The sequence below is a fragment of the Pseudopodoces humilis genome, chromosome 1 (genome assembly GCF_049639895.1).
Source record: "Pseudopodoces humilis isolate 2021_Gansu_Grassland_sample_001 chromosome 1, ASM4963989v1, whole genome shotgun sequence".
NCBI classification, from domain to species: domain Eukaryota; kingdom Metazoa; phylum Chordata; class Aves; order Passeriformes; family Paridae; genus Pseudopodoces; species Pseudopodoces humilis.
Genome location: NC_142200.1, coordinates 96946203 through 96965777, shown reverse-complemented (window position 1 = coordinate 96965777; position 19575 = coordinate 96946203). Strand labels below are relative to the sequence as shown.

General features: G+C 35.5%; 1 protein-coding gene across 5 annotated transcripts in view; it reads right to left on the bottom strand.

The window, feature by feature from the left end:
• LOC102105327 (solute carrier family 12 member 7) overlaps positions 1-19575 on the bottom strand; it is a 62523-nt gene that overhangs the window by 38754 nt on the left and 4194 nt on the right. For 4 of the 5 annotated variants that reach the window (XM_088052925.1, XM_088052933.1, XM_088052943.1 and 1 more), the window contains exons 2-7: positions 10649-10743; positions 8436-8558; positions 5849-5995; positions 5083-5137; positions 2661-2791; positions 301-542 (exon numbers count right to left, since the gene is read on the bottom strand). In XM_088052925.1, the coding sequence (XP_087909051.1) occupies positions 301-542; positions 2661-2791; positions 5083-5137; positions 5849-5995; positions 8436-8558; positions 10649-10743 (793 nt within the window). Of the gene's footprint in view, positions 1-300; positions 543-2660; positions 2792-5082; positions 5138-5848; positions 5996-8435; positions 8559-10648; positions 10744-19001; positions 19118-19575 lie in introns of those variants that run through there. The other variant, XM_088052938.1, reaches the window with a different exon arrangement.

Genomic DNA, 19575 nt, shown 5'->3' with positions numbered 1-19575 from the left:
TCAGCAAAACCCACCTGCTTGCTCCTTAGGTGTGGATGGAATAACAGTCAGCAATTTTAAGCATCCAAGAATATTTTCTAGACTTATCAAATCTTATGAAAAATGAAAGATTCAGATATGTAACTCAGAATAACGAATGAGTCCACTGGTATTTCAACTACATACACCTACTAACTGAATGCAATGTGGTTGTATTTTGAAACTTAGCTTAAAACATGAAATGGTTACAGTAGCTATTCCCGTCCCACACTTTTTTTTTTTCCTTTTAAATGAGACACACAACTTTGATATTGCACTTACGGAAAGTCAGGTGGGTCAAAAGCAGTCTTAATAACTCCAGCATATATGGCAATGATGGAAAGAATCACACAGGCAAGGAAGACCAGTGCAAGTTTGTTAACATACTTTACTCCCACAAAGACAACTATGGCCATCAGAATGATAATACATGTTCCATAGACTCTCATGTTGTTCAGCATAGCCTCTGTTTCTTTAGCAACATCTGTCACTTTAAATATAGCAGCGCTTGGAGAAATATAGGTCTGCAAGAGATATGGCAAACTATCATACATGTAATAATGAACATTTTATTATGAAATCATTTACTTGAACAACAAAATCTAACCTTCTATACCAGCTTTGCTTTCACAAATGAGTTTAGCCATATAATCTGGGCATTAGAAACTGTAGGGATAAAAGGAAGGAAAAGGTGAGGCTGGAGAAAAAACAAGTTTTGAGAATAGGATACAGAATAGGAATTTTGCTCCAGCTTCTTCTCCCACATTGAAGAACTTCCACTTCTCAAATTCATGCGTCTGCCAACTGGGAAAAAATGCTAAGGAATTTGGGGGGGAAAGGAAGTAGCACACAACAAAAATAAAAGAAAAAAATCCCAAACCATAAACTAGACTTCCATTGATTGAAACAAAATATGAAATATCAAACAAAAATATAACAAAAAATGCTTTCAGTATTATAGACCCTATATTATACTTCATAAAATTTTAATCTAAAGTTGCAACAGCACAATTAAATATTAGTGTGAAAAGGCTTAGTCACATGCTAAAAGAGACATTTCAAACAACTGCAATTTCAAACAGGATTCTCTTACAAATCTCTCTCTCTTAAATTTTGGTGTGTTCTACCTGAAAAGAAGTTAGAAACTGTTTATAGCACTTATACTGATAAGTGTATGTGAGAAAACAAAGTGACCTATAGTTCCGAGACATTGGTGTACTACACTACACAACAATATCTATATTCCTTATTTTAGCACCCCTAAAAAAAACTCCTCTTTGCTGAGCTACTAGCACTTGAACATGAGGGTTTGAGGGACTCTAGGCTAAAATGACTATTTTTCAATAATGTAATTTCTGAAGGCAAGAAGAAACTTTGAACAAGAGTCTACCATGATACATTCATAAGCAAAATCCAAAAATAGACATAGGTAATTATTTACCAGAATTTTCTTAGATTAAATTTAAGTTTAGTAAATTAATATTTACTAGAATGCTGTAAGAGATGAAAACTGTCACATCATCATGGAAGAAATCAAACTAAAAAAACTATTACAAATAGAACATATATTGTTAGAAAATCCTACACTGTGATGTTGCGGAATTTTCAGTCTCTGTATGGAGACTTTCTTCTGGATTTTGTTGCCTTGGTGTTCACAGCCTTTGCCAGGAAAACCAAAGGCAGATAACTGATTTCTGTTTCTCCAAATAATCCATGCCCCAGTGGAGACAAAAAAAAAAAAAAAAAAGAAGCAGCAGCAAGCAGTACGCATGCCTTGTGGCTCTGTCAGGGGTCTATTCTGAGGTCTTTGTCAGATACCACTGGCAGCATTTTACTTCAAATTCTGTAACTGAACCCCATGCATTTTTACTAGCAACACAAACTCAGCACAACTCTCTAAGAGGGAGAACAGTGCACCAAACTACCAATCCACAATTCAACATGTGCTCATATTACTACCATAGATCAGATAACAAGCCAGATCAGATCACACAAGCAAGCATTAGTGAAGACTGTCTCCAATTTAGATGAAAAAAAGCCTGGACTTGATGACATGAATCATAGTGAGTAATACGAAAGATTTCTGAAGCATCTGCTCTCATATCTTCAGTTTCTGATATGATGACCAATTATTGGCCCCTCATGGATGAAGCAAAGCCAAGCAAGACAGGCCACTCCCATAAAGGCAGTCTTCCACAGCATCTTTGCAAATATATGAAAATTCAAAGCCAGTAGTTTGAAATTAAGGAAGTGGGATAGATTATTACTGCCTCATCAGAGATAATGCCCTTCATACTCTTCACAATTTTCACTGGGTAGCAGTTGAGTTACCCTGGTAACACCTGCCTGATCTAGGCTTGCAGACTAACATTTGGAAAGAGAAGATTTCTGCTTGGTTACTACATTAAGTAGAATAAATATACATCAAATAGCATTTAATTTATTTTTGTGTTACTGATAAGAATTTAACTTCCTCAAATAGTCACAAGTAGGATAAAAATAAATATCAACATCCTGAAAATGTAGTAGCAAAACATTAACGATCGCCAAACTAGAATACATTTTAGACCATTAAGAACATTCATCAGCAATATCCCAAAACAGCCTAAATACATTTAATCTTAATAAAAACTAGTACTTACCAATAAAATCTCAATGGTACCAAGAATGTACATTGCTCCTGCAAAGGTTGTCCCCAAGTAGAAACAAAGTCCTACTGCCCCACCAAACTCTGGCCCTAAAGATCTTGAAATCATGTAGTAAGAGCCTCCAGCTGTGAATTTAACAGAGAGAAGAGAAAAAAAAAAAAAAAAAAAAAAAAAAAAGACAACACAAAACACCTCCAGGCCTTCAGATTAAAGATGGCAGTAGAGAACAAAAATTTGAATCATTCAATTAACATAATCAAGATAACCACTGCATGTGTCTCCACTGACATGCTTATGCCAAGACTCTAATCAGTGTCTATACCATCTAGGCAGTTAGAATGCACATTTCAAGAGTAATATCCCCATGCACACTTTCTGTTGAACGGAAAGTGAAGACCAAAGTAAGACGAGGAAAAATTTCACAAGCTAAACAGAAGTAAATTAGAAAAGGATATACAGGTATAAATAGATGTGAATGAGTTCTTAGCTTCTAACCTTAAGCTGTTTCCCATCAAACAATAAACTTCAAAAATAATTGCTTTATGAGACAAGGACAAAACAATATTTTCTACTTATTCTTTCTATTTTCTGTATATGAAACCATTGCCACTTTCACTACAGGTCACATTTTTTTAGTACTCTTCGAAGGAATTGTGTAGGGATTGCTTTTTCTTGTCCACTTATATACTACTCACTTTGACCCTGAGCTCTGCAGTTCTTCTGGCTTACTTCCCATATGTAATGTATCATCCTTCTTTAAGTAATAAACTACACCACCACCCTATTTCCATTGCACTATTTGCCTTTTAATGAGGCTCTAAATTTCAAGCACTTCATCTCTTTCTTTCAGAACGTCAACCAACTTCCTCAAGGAAAACTCTTCTCTCTGGTTTCCACTCCATCTACTCTTAAATTCATGATATTTGTCCCGTTTGTAAGAAGCAGGAGTCAGAGAAAGGACGTGTGTAATTTTAAATAACATATATTCAAGTGCGGAGTCTGAAGCTGTTTTCTATAGAATTATTAAGGCTGGAAAAGACCTCTGAGGTCATTAAGTCCTATCATTAACCTAACACTACCAGGTCCACCACTACACCCTGTCCCTAAGCACCACACCTACTTGTTTTTTGAACACTTCCAAGGATTTTGGCTCCACCATTCACCTGGGCAGCCTGTTCCACTGTTTCAGTGTTTTCAAAATGAATGAATGAGAAACTAATAAAGATATTATGAAGTATCACCAATCTTTTTACTACATATAATGCTCTTGTGCATAATGGCAAAAGAAAGGATCCTGCTGCTCAGGTATCCTTCAATCCTAGATTCTTATCTGTGCTTTCTGCCTTCTCCATATATTCCAGGACAAGCATAATTTCTCTAAGAAACTGGCATCAACAACAAAAAAGTGAAAATTAAGACCTGTCTTGTGTAAGAACTGCAGGCTTTAAAGCCTGTTACAGATATTAAACAAAATTTTAACAATTAACTTTAAAAAGTTTAAATATGAGGGGGAAAAGAGCAGAACATTTTAAATATCTGTGCACTGATTTGAATAACTCCATTTTATTTATATTTTATATATTTTTACTTTTAAAATTATTAAAATTTTATTTTAATTATATTTATTATAAAGCACAAATACTTTAAAGTTGTCTATTGTATTTTTATTTCATATATGGTAGTGCATCCATGAAATACAATTATTCTACATCCTACACAAATTCTAGCTTTTACTTTTACCCAGCAACTTCAGTTTAAGATCATTAGGTAAACTGTTCAGAGTTCATACAAAAGCCTGAACACCAGAACTACCAATTATTTTGCTGAGAAACTGAAAAGGGCAACAGCTTCAAGAGCTAACTGATTTTGTAACTAAAAAAAAAATCCTCTTACTTCACGAAGCCAAATCAATTTATCAATCAATCCTGAAAATTTAAGGAGATGGGAAGAACCTAGAGCATTTATAAAGAAAAATATTTCTGCCATGAGACAAGCTGCTATTGCAGAAAACAAGATAACTAACTCCAGTGTTTAGATGGAATGTAGGCAAATTCAGGACAGAAAAAAGTAGTAGCCTTATTTGTAAAGAAATTTACTTTGTGTGAAGTCCAGTCTCCATTAATTCAAATTATAACATCCTACCTTTGATTAAAACAGCCATTAAAATGATTGATGGCAAAAATATACTGCAGATTTTAATTCCCAGAAGGTCCAGTTAAAGACTGCATCTCACAGTAAAATGTTATTTATAAAATCAATTAAAAGAAATTATCAAATTATCAAATCAATTAAAAGAAAATATGCACTTGACACAATAGTATTACTTCTGACATTTGAGAACTATAAGAATTTCTTATCCCAGATTTAAACTTCCATCATTCAGAAATTTGCCATGTAAGATAAAATTCTTCATTACCTGGAACTACACCATTTGTTGCTATAGCACTCATTGAAATTGCAGTTAGCATAGTCTGTGGAAAGATGAAATAGAAGAAATTTAACCAGAGTTTTGGAGGGTTTTTTTGAAAGACTAAGCAAAACAGTAATCAAATGGAACTAGTATTTTATTCTTTTTTTAACCAAGATGTTTAATTTGAGATATTCATGCAACTCAAGTACTCAATTTTTTCAGCAGAAGATTTAGTTAACCTAGATATTTGGCACAGTCTTTAAAAAAGAAATGGAAAAATACAGACCATTGAATACACTTAAAATAGTATGTTCATGAGTCAAATTAAAAAGTAGTGAAACCTAACTGTAACATTGGTATGACAACAGCTAGTAGTGGTCTCACATTCTAAAAAATTACTTTACAGATGATGTGGTTTGATTTGTAGTTTATTATTCAGTTTGTTCTGAAGTTGTAAAAGGCAGAACCGTTCAGATCTCAAAGAAAATAATGAAAGATTGCCTAAGGCAAATTTAAGAAAACTCATACAATACTTCAAACAAAAGTTTACTTTGATCAACCCAAAAGAATGTCCATGCAGGTTAGACTGACACATGACACTCACTGCTCAAAGACATAACCTATTTCTCTCTATTCAACCACATACAATTTAACCAATGTGATTATACATGGGTTTTTTTCCCTAATACACATATATTAGAAGGTATTGGTACTCTTCCCACAGAGTATTTGGCCAAGAGTTTAGAAAAGAAGTAAAATAAGGTTAACTTACACAAGCACAACACATGAAGACAATGATGAAAGACTCAAGAACTCCAGCTGTTCCTACAATCCATGTTAAACGTAGGAAAAGGATGACTCCTAAGATGTTTTGCAAACAGGGAAGATACACGCCAATAAAAGTGCCCATTTGTGGACCCTGGAAACAAAGTGAGAACATCAATTCCTTTGCATTAAAAAATTTTAATCCACAAGCACTTTATTCAACAAACACTTATCACAAATGCTCCATCAACAAATTCCAAGTGAACCTGAATGGTAGCTTCAGAGTGTCCAGTTTTGCAAATATTCACATGTTATTTACGAAAAAAAAATCCTGAAAAGAGAGAAAACTATTTGTGATAGAAAACTCCCTTGTTCCACAGGAATGAGGATGAAACCTTAATAGGGATAGGAAGGCCCTTTATCTGTTGATTATAACACTTTACAAATTTTTTATGAAATACCAGTTACAGGCTAAAGTTAAAAGTTAAAGGTCAAAGATGAATTACTGCCATTATCAAAATATCATTTATATTCTGCAAAAAGTTGGTCACAAATGGCACAAAAAAAATTATTCAATAGTATTTTCAGTTTTTAAAAAGGCAGACAAGGTATTAAGACAGAGCAAAAAGTAATACAGAGCTGATTAAAATTTCTTTTTTCAAAAACTGTAAAACCTACCACAACATAGTATATGTATCCTATTTATTTGCTAGTGATCATCACAGGTCAAGACACACACAAAAGCATTCAGGCTTCATCACTAAAGTTTCGGTCTTCTACACTTATGAAGAGAATTCAGGCTAGCTAGAATCAACAGTTATACACAGTAGCTTTCCAGTTACACAAGATGGTCTTAAATCACAACTTGGGCTGTGAAAAATGGTAGTTGACTTCAATAAATAAGCAAGCATTGGTACTTCAGAAGTTATCAGAATTATTAAGAAAATACTAAATTTCCAAGTACTTATAAGGAACCATAGAATGCCATTTAGACTATTTTTTTTTTTTTTAGCATCTTGGGCAATATTCATGTGCAGCATCAACACTACTGTCTCAATCACCCCATTGAAAATGCTGCTCTGACAGGCATAGCATTAACTATCACAATTTCAGAAATGAAATTAAGACACATCCATAAAAACCATGCTATCAGGCCACCACATGGTGCACAAACAAGACCAAGTGCAAGTGAGGACACAATGTTCATTTGGCTCATCTGCTCCAGAGGGAGTAATACGGTGCTGCATTGACAAAAACCTCTACACAGCAGCTGAATGGACAACAGGGTTCACACCAAGGAACATGTGAGAAGATCAGAAGATCAGTGTTACTTTTCTCACATCTGAAGTTTATCTTCAGATGAGATGAAACCAATATAGATCAGGCACAATTAGACAAACAGAAGGAAAGCACATTCATAAACAAATGCAGGATAAGCAAAAAGCTAAGCAAACAGCTGGACTTTATTCCTGACCCTTGCCCACTGTCCTGGTACCAACTTCCACTTCAAAATCTCCCTTCCAGTCAAACAAGCTGCCCTTCTAAACTTATTTTCAAACATATTTCCATTTCTGTCTTTTCTGCACCATGCTCATTTCCCTTTTACTCATTCTCATGTGCTTCTCTTCCTCATAGCTCAGCATATAAATTCAGTAGCAGCACCCCTTCTCCTGCACCAAGAGAGGTGACTCCTAGCACTGTCCCTCCCCAACATCTACCTTAATTTTCTTAGTTTCAGTCACCATGCAGCTTAACATCCCCTCTTTGCCTGTAAGTTCTTATACTGTCAGGTCATATACTTTGATCCAAGCTTTCTCTTTCCAAAACAGCCCCTACTCACAGAGGGATGAATCCAACATGCCGCTGCAGACTCCAACTGTTGCACACATTCCACTTCTACAGACACAGTGATACACACTTTGGGTATCCAGTAGACAGACAACCCTTGATGAATTCAGTTCACTTCTTGCAAGTGCGTTTACCAATGTGTCAAACAGAGCATATGCCTTCCCCTCCCACAAGTATAGAACTTTTAATGTTTGAAACAAAGTGTTTTCTTGGAATGCATCCATTAAATTTTAAAAATACTTACTGAAACACACAAAACCAAGACAGCTACTCAAAAAAACTACTACCATGTTAAGAGATGCAAATATGCTTATAGATTTAAAAGACTGACCTGTTTCATCTCAAATTTACCTTACTATAACTATTTAAAAACCTAGGCAGTTAAAATATATTAATAAAACTGCAAAAAGTCCTACTGTATGCTCACTAGAGGTAGTTAACAGGTACTGATGCTTGCACAAGCTCACAAAGAAGAAGAAAAGAAAGGAAGAAGAAATTTGGTATACTCCATGTTTCAGATCCTACTTTTACACGTTTTACCTAGGGGTTTTACAGCAAAGTCTTGCTAAAATATGCTAACAAGAACATCAAATTAACGCAAGTCCTGCTGCAAATGCTTCAGTTCTAAACATGGTATAACAAATCTTACTCTCATTTTTAAGTGTCCACAATATTCTCTTATCAGGTTGAAAAATGCACCTCTTATAGCTAGTTTTGTCTTGATAAATTATTTGAAATTTAAATACCTTGACTTCCTTTCGCTTGCTGTCTTCATCTGCTTCATGTTCCACCACTCCTTGAGTCAGATTAGTGTAGTTTGCTAGTTTATTCAGAAGAGATGACACCATGGGGTTACTATCCATTTCTTCCTGTTGGATTTTGAAGAATACTGCATTTATTAAATATTTTTTTTTAAAGTCGTCATTTTATGATACTACTTCAATCACATACTCAACAGGTCAGCCCTGATTCAGCCAAATAAAAAAATTAGCGTGACAAAATACCAATCAGCTTTCAACCAGCAAGAAAGTTTTATTCTTTCTAGAAGTTTAACTCTACATGGCTATGTTGCACCATTTCTTTCATATTTTTACACTACTTTACAATATACAGCTTGAATATAAGGGAAACCTAGAGAAAGACCACAGTAATTTAAAATAATCTATTTTTATCACAACACAGTCTTTAATGGATTGTACTGGTAGGATTGAGTGATTAGGGTGTTTTCCAGCATCTTGCTTTTGTTTAGAGAGTGACTTCAAATGATTTCTCAAGCACTAAAATATTTAAGTATCTCTCTGAATTCTACTGCTGCAGGCTTACATATTTTCTCTTACACCAGGTATATTACTTCCAAAATGTTAACTTGTTGAAAATGCCCACACATATGCATATCACATGTAATTGCACACATGTAATAATAGCACCTGACACAGAAGTCAGCCCATCTATCTTTAGCCAATTATCTGCTACAAAACCAAACATGCTAAAACAAGTAATAAAATCCAGAAGAATATACAACACAAAAGTTCCAAGAAAAATGGATCCAAGAGAACTCAATTAAATACAAAAAAATTGAACACTGGAAACAAGACAAGTGATTGATGTGACAAACAAAGACAAGAAGTATCTCTTAGAGATTAGGTAATGATAAGGTCATAATACTTAAACTCCTTTTTACCAGTTTGTGCAACTCTAACATCTGAAAACATGAGAAAAACGAGATTGTAGGAAACTTACTCTGGAACATAGACAGTCTCAAAAAAGATTCACCACAACACCACCAGTGGTGATGAAGTCACTAGAAGGCTTTCAATGGGATACTGCTAACAGCAATGTCTATAATTTGAGCTATGTAAAAGTAAGGGTTTTATATCAGCTGATTTAATGTAAGCTATGATTCAAAATAACAAATCTGGGACAAAAAGCAGCTATGGCCAAATTATCGTCACTGACAGACCAACTAATTTGAACCACAAAGTTTTGGAAATGGCATTATGGAATAGAGCTTGAAGGAGAGAAATTCAATGACAGATCTTTAATTCCATCGTTCCTGTCAAAAATATTAAGATGTTGCATACAAGACAAAAAGACAATTAATGATCAACATTACTTTTATCTTTAGCACAATTTTCTCTAAAACACTGAAAAATAGTAAATATATATTATTTGAGTCTTTCACAGAGTGAGATGAAAGACCATGTTCTTTGTGCAAAGACACTTGAAAAGAAGAGAGAAATGTAAGAGAACAACAAGAAAACATTGAGAAGAATGCAACAGCAAGGTGGCTAAACAATTTTGGAAGCACCTAGTTTTTGTTAACAGCAAGTATCAGACCAAGACCAGTGGATGCTGCTAGAGCAGAGCAACTAAGGTTTTTATTAGAAATACTACTCAGTTGCAGAAGTTGCCCTTTAAAGTACTAAATTAATATACTTTTTTCACTAATCAATTGTAATAATTCAGTTGATTAAAAAGGTATGAAACATCCATTATAAAGTAGATGTTCACATTAGAAACTGCTGTGGTGTGCTCTACACTGTAGTTGGACAACTAAGCCATGGCTTGTAAGTTTGTTTTATAGCTTTGCTGCTTTACGAAACGTCTGTAATTCTCCTGTTGAACAAATTATTTTGCTAATCCTTTTAAAACTGAATACCACTTTCTTAAAACAAATAGATTTAACTTCCAGCAGCTTTCTCTAACAATATCTAGATCCTAGCCAAAAAAATTAAATTCATGAATACTTATTTCATATCTTCACATTAGTGCACACCAGTATTTACTGTTCTTGCCTATGTATCATTCAAATCCACTGAAATTGAATGTTAGCAGAAAGAAAACTATGAAAAAGTTATTAAAACTCAATTTTCCCCCCCACTACATTTTAAGACAGAAAGAAAACAGGTTTGTTCATCTCCATTAAAGGTAAAATATGTTTTTGGAGTATTTAACTTACCTCAAAGAGAGCCATATTCTTTCCTTCATACGTGTTTCCTCTGCCCAATTCTGCATTGTTAATAAATGGACTATTTTCCCTGGCAATCCCATCCCCTGGTGGAAAAGTAACACAGTTAAAAACAAGAGAGGAAAAAAAAAAGAGATGTTGATATATTTTATATATTAGTAAAGGCCTGTGTGCACAAACCAGCCTTTGAAATAAGTCGTGATATTAAGGGCTAAAATCCTTGAAACTTGCCTGCAGAAGAGAGAGCAAAGCAAAACAATATCCTTGTGTGTAGGAGAAAAAATGTAAACTGTGTGTGTTAGCCAACAGTAGCTTGCTCTGCCCGCAAACCCTGTAGAACCCTATAAAAGGTGTGTTAATAATAGAAATAAATGGCGTTCACAATTACTTCTGTGAAGACTGGTGAATAGCTGGGCAGTTTCTCAATAAAGAGAGAGAAAAAAAAAGAGGGAAAAAACTATATACATTATACCATAAAAGGAATAGTCAGAAGACTCTGGTTTGAGAACTGGTTCTAAATAACACCACATGTGGCTGCAAACCCAGTTTTCATCTAAGACATGCGGATGTTAAACATTTAAGGAAATTTAGTTTAACAGTCTAATTTTTATATAGTGGTCCATCTCTTAACTATTATTCTTTAACACACACATACTGATTTCTCCCCTTCCCTTTCTAGTTTCTCTAAAAACACTTGATAATTGCACTTCACATACAAGTTTTGGTTGGGTACAGAATAAAATAAGTCCCCAGACAACTTTTTTATTACTTTACTGACTCACTCAAAAAATCTCCAGAAGTTGAGGCAGGAATCTATGAAATACAATGCAAAAGGAAATATTTTGTAAAGGCTGTGGAAACCCTTCCATGACAAGTTATTTTTCATCTATTCCTTATTGAAATATAAACTGTACTAACCTGTAGCTCAACTGACCTGCTCTGGGACACCTCTCAAAATATATAGCATTACTTTCACTGCCTTTCAGCCCACAAACTACAAAAACTATTATATGCTGATCCTGTCACAACATTGGCACTTCCAAATAATCTCAAGTCCTTGCCTGTGCCACTTTGCCTGACTGCCCTTTTGCCCTTATATTCACAGATTACAGCAACAGCACCTATACAGTCTCTTCACTACAGAATTACAGAACAGCTGGAGAACAAGTTGTACTCTTTTCTCCTGTCTCCTCCCTCTGCTCCCTACAGGACACTAATCCCCACATGAAATCCCAGAAGAAAGCTCTGGCAACCATGTAAACTAGTCTCAGCACAACATATTATCTTGGTTGTAAACCAGACAGAAATAGATCTCAGTCCCTCCAACATAAGAGGGACTGTGGATTTCCCACCACTAATTTCCTATCACTCTCCACAGCATCACTATACTTGTTGGTATCATCACATAGAAACCACATACTCTCCTAAGAGACACAGAAGATAACACCTGTCCTAAAAATTAGGGCTCTAAAATTAGTTCCTCACTCCAAAAAAGAAATGGTGATGATTTCACACATCCAATATATCTCCTTCTATCCATACCCTCCAACTTTCATTTTTCTGTTTCTCTACAGTTTATATTTGGTCTTCCACTACTTCAAGTCCTACAGCCTGGTTAGGTGCCCCTCCTTCCAACAAAGGTTAATGCAAGGCCAGCAGAAGGAGCACTGTGAACACAAAAGAATCTCCCTCATGAACTAACACCTTGAGATGTTTCACAGTATATGGAACCCATTGGTTTTGCACAAGATTATCTGAGAAACTGGCAATTATCCTTTAATGGGCTCTGCTATACCTAAAGAAAGGTTCAATTAGCTTTTTCACAGACAACAAAAAGCAACTCTGTCCTCAAACAAATACATCCTAATTCCTCTTATCATTTTGCTAAAGCATATGAGCACTAGGACTTCTTGGTTAAGAACTTGCATTTTCTTTCCAAGATTTTTGGAACATTGTTTTTCTTTTAGCTCCATTCTTGAAATCATCCCATTGTTTCTGCTGAAGTCTTTATAAACCATTAATTAAAAGGTACATTCCAAGTTCAAATAAAAATAAGGTTGCTTGATTTCAGTCTTGCTGAGACCACACTTCTATTGACTTTCTCACCGACTGATATCTGGTACCTGTAATTATTAACTAAATATTAGTACACCTCTCAGGGCACTTCCAATCCCTTCACAAAGGATTACTCTTTGAAAAGTGAGTTGGGAAATTTCAATTATTGTTTTGCATTCATGTAGAGTATAACATAACTGGAGTTACTCCTTCAGTGGGTATCATTAGAAACCAAAAGAGTAGCAAAAAAAAAATAATGTGAATCGGTATTCATAATTCTGATGTTAAAGATTACAGTTTTGTCTAACCAGTTCTGGACATAAAAATCACTATCTCAGCACTACACAGTAAGCATTTTAAACTGTAGGTAGGAGGATCGTGAAACTGTCCTTTATATGCTTGTATTTCTAAACAGAGTTACTTGGCTTTGCTCCAATAGGAAAAAGCTCAGAGCACAGTATCTCTAATAAACATGTCTTATTAAATGCACCTAACAGGCTTCAAACAGAAAAATGCAGACCTTGGGATCTGAAGAACAGGAAACCTTTTTCAGTGCTTACAACCAATATTCTGCCTATTTCAAAGCTTTCTAATGAGTCTTCAAAATAGTCCGGTAGTGACAGACTGCAATAAAGTCCGGTTTCTCTAATACAGCTCTCTTCTTGTATTTGTGTATGCTTGGCATGGCATTTTGATAGGTAATGCTGATCATGTCAAATATTATTTTAGCTTCACTTGAAAGAGAATCAATGCTGAAAAAGTGACCACAAAAGCAAACTGACAAGTACTTTGTCATCTGAATTTTGCTGACTACTTCCACAATTATCTTAAAATCATTAGAACCATAGAATCATAAAAGCATTAAGGTTTTGAAAAAGAGCCCTAAGATCAGGTCCAAGCTTTGAACACTACCATGCCAACTTAACATAGCACTAAGTGCAACATCCAGTCATTTCTTGAACACCCCCAGGGGTGGTGGCTCTACCACCTCCATGGGCAGTCCATTCCAATGTTTAACCACCTTTTCAGTAAAAAAATCCTTCCTCATGTCCAACCTGAGCCTCCGCTGGTGCAGCTTGAGTCCATCTCCTTTAGCTGTACTGCCAGTTGCCAGGGAGAGCAGGCCAACCCCCACCTTGTTACAAATCCTTCCAGGTAGTTATAGAGAGTGGTAAGGTACCCCCGGAGCTTCCTTTTCTTCAGGCTGAATTATCTCAGCTCCCTCAGCCACTTCTCATCAGACTTGTGCTTGAGACCCTCCACCAGCTTCATTGCCCTTCTCTGGACAAGCTTTGCAATTCAATGTCTTTCTTGAAGAGAGGGTCCCAAAACTGGACACAGAACTCCAGGTGTAGCCTTGACAGTGCCAAGTACAAGGCAACAATCACTTCCCTGATCCTGCTGGCCACACTATTTACAATAAAGGCCAGGATGCCATTGGCCTACTTGTCCAACTGGGCACACTGCTGGCTCATATTCAACCAGCTGTTGACCTGCACTCTGAGGTCCTATTTTGATGAGCCACTTTCAAGTCACTCTTCTCCAAGCTTGTAGAGCTGCATGGAATTGTTGTGCATGACCTGTGCTTTGCCTCATTGAACCTCACACACGTACCACAGTGGCCAACCTCCAGTTTTCTGGAACCTCCCCAGTTTATCATGACTAACAATAATGATACAGGACAGCTTGACAAGCTCTTCTGCCAGCTCCCCCACTACACTCTGGTGGGTCCCACCCAGCCCCATACACTTGTGAGTGTCTAAGTGGCTCAATGGATCCCTGACTACTTTTTCTAGATTATAGGGGGTCAGTTCTGCTCCCCATCTCTCTCTACCAGCTCCAGGGGCTGGTTGCCATGAGGGTAACTAGTCTTTCTGTTGAAGACTAAGGCAAAGAAGGCACCTCAGATTTCCTCATCTTCTGTTACAATGTTACCCTTCACATCCAATAAAAGATAGATTTTTCCCTGGTCTTCTTTTTGTTGTTAATGCATTTATAAAAACACCTATGAACACTTCCATCACTGCTGTGAACAAAATCACCTTTATTTCAAATTTAAAAAATCACCTTTTGAAGTATGCTTATTTAATATGTATAGATATACAGTCTGTCCTATTAACATGTAAGTTAATTTGATTTGTATCACATTATTCAGTAGAAAGAACTCAGAATCTCAACACACAGACAACATCTATGGTGAAATTAACCAAACAATCTCAATCTTTAGCTCGTCCTTTCTTCAAAACAAGATTCAATAAAAAAGAAATGATTCATTAGAAAACCAGAACTAAATAAAGACAGGATTAACACTTTTCAAAAATGCTGTAAATCCTGCCCCTCATGCATCAAGTGGACAATAGAAAAAGCTATTTCAGTTACTTCCATTAGGTAACATGGAACATGACAGGAATAAGTACTTCGTTTCACTAGTAAGTCTCAAGCCATCTGTGGTTTATCTTAACCCTATCCCACTGAATTCTATGAGGAAGCCTTAAGATAGTCAAATCAAAGAATCATGTAGGTTGGAAAAGAGCCATTGAGCCCAATCACTCACCTAACATTGCCAAATTCACCACTAAACAAGGTCCCTAAGCACCACACCTACACATACTTTAAACACCGCCAGGGATGGTGACTCAGCCACTTCCTTGGGCAGCCCATTCCAATGCTTGACAAGCAAATCACCTTCTCCTTAGGTTTCTTTGAAATTGTGTCTGTTCAAACTCTTCTCAAGCATGAGCTGAGTGAAACATAAAATAAAAATTATAATTTCCAACGTTTCAGACATGTCATTAAGCTGCATTTCATCTGAAATCCAGTTTCTGCAACCAAAGTGCTCCAAAAATCTATACTTCCTGTTGCTTGATTTCTTAAGGTAACTCAGCTTATGAGGGTTTACAGGCAAAAATATTAAATCTAGACTAATATTTCATTTTGGACCACAGAAAGACAAAGCAGAATAACAAAAAAACATGCTTATGCTTGCTTATACTATGTTTCATCTGTCTTCTGACACACATAAAAAATTTGCCTGTTGATGTCATACTCCGTGTCACCCAACATAAGTCATCAAAGCCAAAGTTTTAAAAAATATGTTTCTACCCCTATACCTACTTTAAAAATTATTATCAAAATTTTTAATCTGATACAGAATGTTCATATATACTGCTGGACCAGTAGACAAACTAAAGCCATAACTAACCTTTCCTAAAAGCCAGTGTGGTATTTGCTGTGTTGATGGGACATGCAAAAAGCCCTACTCTTGATTTCTACAGATACTTAAGCACTGTATGTGGATGAGTGGCTACATCCGCACAGAAATTAGTTACACCAATTTTTTTTTGTAAACAAGACATAAACAAGCAAGAAGAGAAGGTACAAGATGTGTCTCAAGGTAATATTCAGTGTATTGATGCAGATCATCACAATGTGGACTCCCACACACTCCAGTCCTCCAAATGCCAATGCAGTGTAACCCACACAAATTATCACAAACTATCCCAGAGCTGTGCCAGCCTTAAATTTTCTGACAATGTCATCAGATGACCTCTTACTAACACTTCCACACACCAAACAAAACTTAGGCAAAAATTTTTGCGTGTCACAATTCAGTGTTGGTCACAGAGACAAAAGACAGCACGGTGTCCAAATTCATATTCTTCAGAAGTTTCAGAGTAGTGATCCTCACAAACATCAACAGGTAGATTATTTTTAAGGTATGTTAACAGTTAAAAATTCCTAAGCTCATCCAAACTGGCCCAAAACAGACCCCAACAGTATAGCTTAAACATGCAGATGCCACCTTCACCAAAGAGGTGGCCCTCTTATTCACGGGTTCATGAATCTCCAGAAGTCCCTTCAAACCCTAACAATTCTGCAATTCCCTTCTCATGCTTATTACTCACCCATCTGCATCCCCATATCATACTGCTCCTCACAGGAATTGAACTATTAATTATAAATGCTTATGCTGTCACCAGAGACAATCAGTGCATGATTGTGAGTGAATTCATGACAATTGCACTAAACTCCCCCCTCTGCTTCCTTCCCCACCCCTGAATCACAAGTAGTAGAGTATGAAAAAAACATGTTATACCTGTCTTGTTATAGAGAAAGTGTCAGAGAAAAGTTAGAGGTAGACAAGGAATCAATCATTCAAGTGATCCTAAATTTGCACTATGATGCCTGTTCAACAGCTTAAGACAAAAATATTTGACTGTCTAATCTGATTTTCCATCTTTCTGCAGGCTGCAGAATTTTACTGGAGAATTAAGCTCTATAACCTTGAAAAAATCATATTGAAAAGTAATCAGTATATCTCTTGATGTTTTCAGAATGGAAATAAGAAAAAAACCCCTATTAATTTATGTAAAGATAAAGGTTTTTTTAATGCTGAAAAAAATCTCAAATTGTTCCATATTTCTATTTAAATTTGGCTTTTTCAAACTTCCAGCTATAACATCCTAGTAACCGCCTCCAAATTTAACCACTCACAGTATTTTCTCTCAATGAAGGTAACTATACTTACTCAAATCATCTCAACCTATCTCTTGAAAAATCAAAAAAGTTAAGCTCCTAAAACATTTTTCTAACTTTTAAATTATTTTTGTGGAAACATTCTGTGCATGTTTTAAGTAATACAAAACCAAAAAAATTCAAACTTTAAAAATCAAATAGAGCCTTCTAACACCAGTGTCAGTCAATGCTATTTACAGAAGTATAATCGTCACCTCTCTACTCCAAGGATCAGGCTAGCCCTCTTTACTACAGCATTAACCAAGCTGATGATATTCTATTCCAGTCTAACCCCTAAATCCTTTCCAGAGTCACTGCTTCCTCACTGTCCCACACTATGTCTGCCATCATTATTCATATCCAAGTAATGCTCCTATTTACTTTTGTACTCAAACACGTTTTGTCCAAAATAGCAAGCAGCTTTTTCTCCTGACATGCTCTAAGAGTTTAACATCTATCTGAAAAATAAAAGTAGATTGCTTTCATAAGGCAAAAGAATGCAGGTGTTGTTTAAAGGAGTGAGAATTATACAAACTTTTGAATCACATGACCACAAATAAGATAGCTCAGCTATGATAATGCACAACTGTTCTCCAAACAAGCACATGTGTAAAACTAGGAAAGCTTTGATTCCCACAAGAAGTTGCCAATTTTACATGCTGTTATCTAAAGCAGAACTGTTAGGACAGAAAAGTCCTAACTCTCCATAGTTTGTAAAAGGCAACTCTTAATCACAACCCATGTACCCTGAGGTAGGTTCTAGTTAGCCACATACAGGTGAAACACAACAGTTTTAAATAAAAACAATGGTAACATTTTCATTCAGAGAGTTTTTGGTCACATTAAGAAAAAAACACTGCAAACTGAGAATATGAAAATGAGATCCTGTTTGCACGAGGGACAGCAAACATTCAATGTTAGTGTAACAAAACTTTTTAAGGTAAAAATACATAAAGTTTAAAAGTCAATAAAACTGATGTATACAAGCGTCACATCCAAGAAAGCTGCCTGTGGCAAAACCTGTAATTCTATCTTCTCTATCATATTTACTTTTTTAGCATACCTGTATGCTCAAGTTTTTGACTGGCAGGCAGCTAAAGAGAAGTCATAAAATCTTTTAAATTAAATGTCTTAACACTTCTAATCTAAATCCACATATTGAAGCACTCCTTAGAGCTCTAAAACATAGTCAAGGTTTTAAAAGCCACCTTAGATTTCTAAAATACAGTCAGGGTTTTTAAAAGCCGCTACCTTTCTATAATGCAAATTATTAAAAAGGCATCAATAAACTTCTAATAAACACAACTTAAAGTAAACATATCTTACATCAATTTTTGTGCCACATTGATTTAAGAATTCAGTGCAACCTAACTCAAAGCTTCTTGTTCTTTTAGTTATTGGGGATTTTTTAGTAATTAAATATCTAAATATATTTACTACATCACAAATTTCTTGCAGTATTTCTATTAATGATTAGCACAATTTATGTATTATCTTGAGATGCAGAACAAAGTGTATTTAAGCCCCTTGTAAATAAACCTCTTTACATAATAGATGATTCTAATATTACATCCATCACCTATGTTATCAACATAGCTAAATATTAAATTTACCTTACTTAGGCTACTACTATAATCATGCACAACTTACTTCTAATGAAACACTACAAAAGCTCTTTATAAATTCTTTAAAATATGGCTGGAAGTACAGGAACCTCCCGTTTCAGTAAGAAATAGATATTAGAAACATGTTATTGTCTTTTAAAGAGACTCACTTGGATTTGGCCCGTTTTCTTCATAATCTTGTTCACTCATGATTAAGGAAAATTAAGTCAGTCTCCTCTGCTGATTCTTCAGGTATCAAGAACTGAAACAGGAAACTGACAGTTCCTTCCTCCCAGCTTAGTGTAAGACCTCAAATCCTGTTTCTTACTAGCATTGGATTAATCCTGAAACAAGTCATTAAGGCTTCAAGCAAGATGAAGCATGCACATGGCACAAACTACATGACAGTCACAGAACTCTCTAAAGAGAATTAAGCTGAAGGATTTTCGTCAGAAATAAACACCCTGCTTAGTGAAATGGGAAGGATCAAGTCACTGAAACATCCCACATCTTCATCTAATTATAAGTACTTCTAAAGTTTTATTTCTATCAAATAAATTCACTCTAAAATATCTCCATTAAACAGATCAGTAGAGATTAGCAACAAGTAGTATTAACCTATTCCAAAGACATATCTACTATTAAAAATCCCTCTTTTATACACCAAGTACATATTAGCAGATCTTAAGCAAGTTAGTTTTCAAATATTGATTTTATGTAGAAACAGCTGGCATTTATTCTACT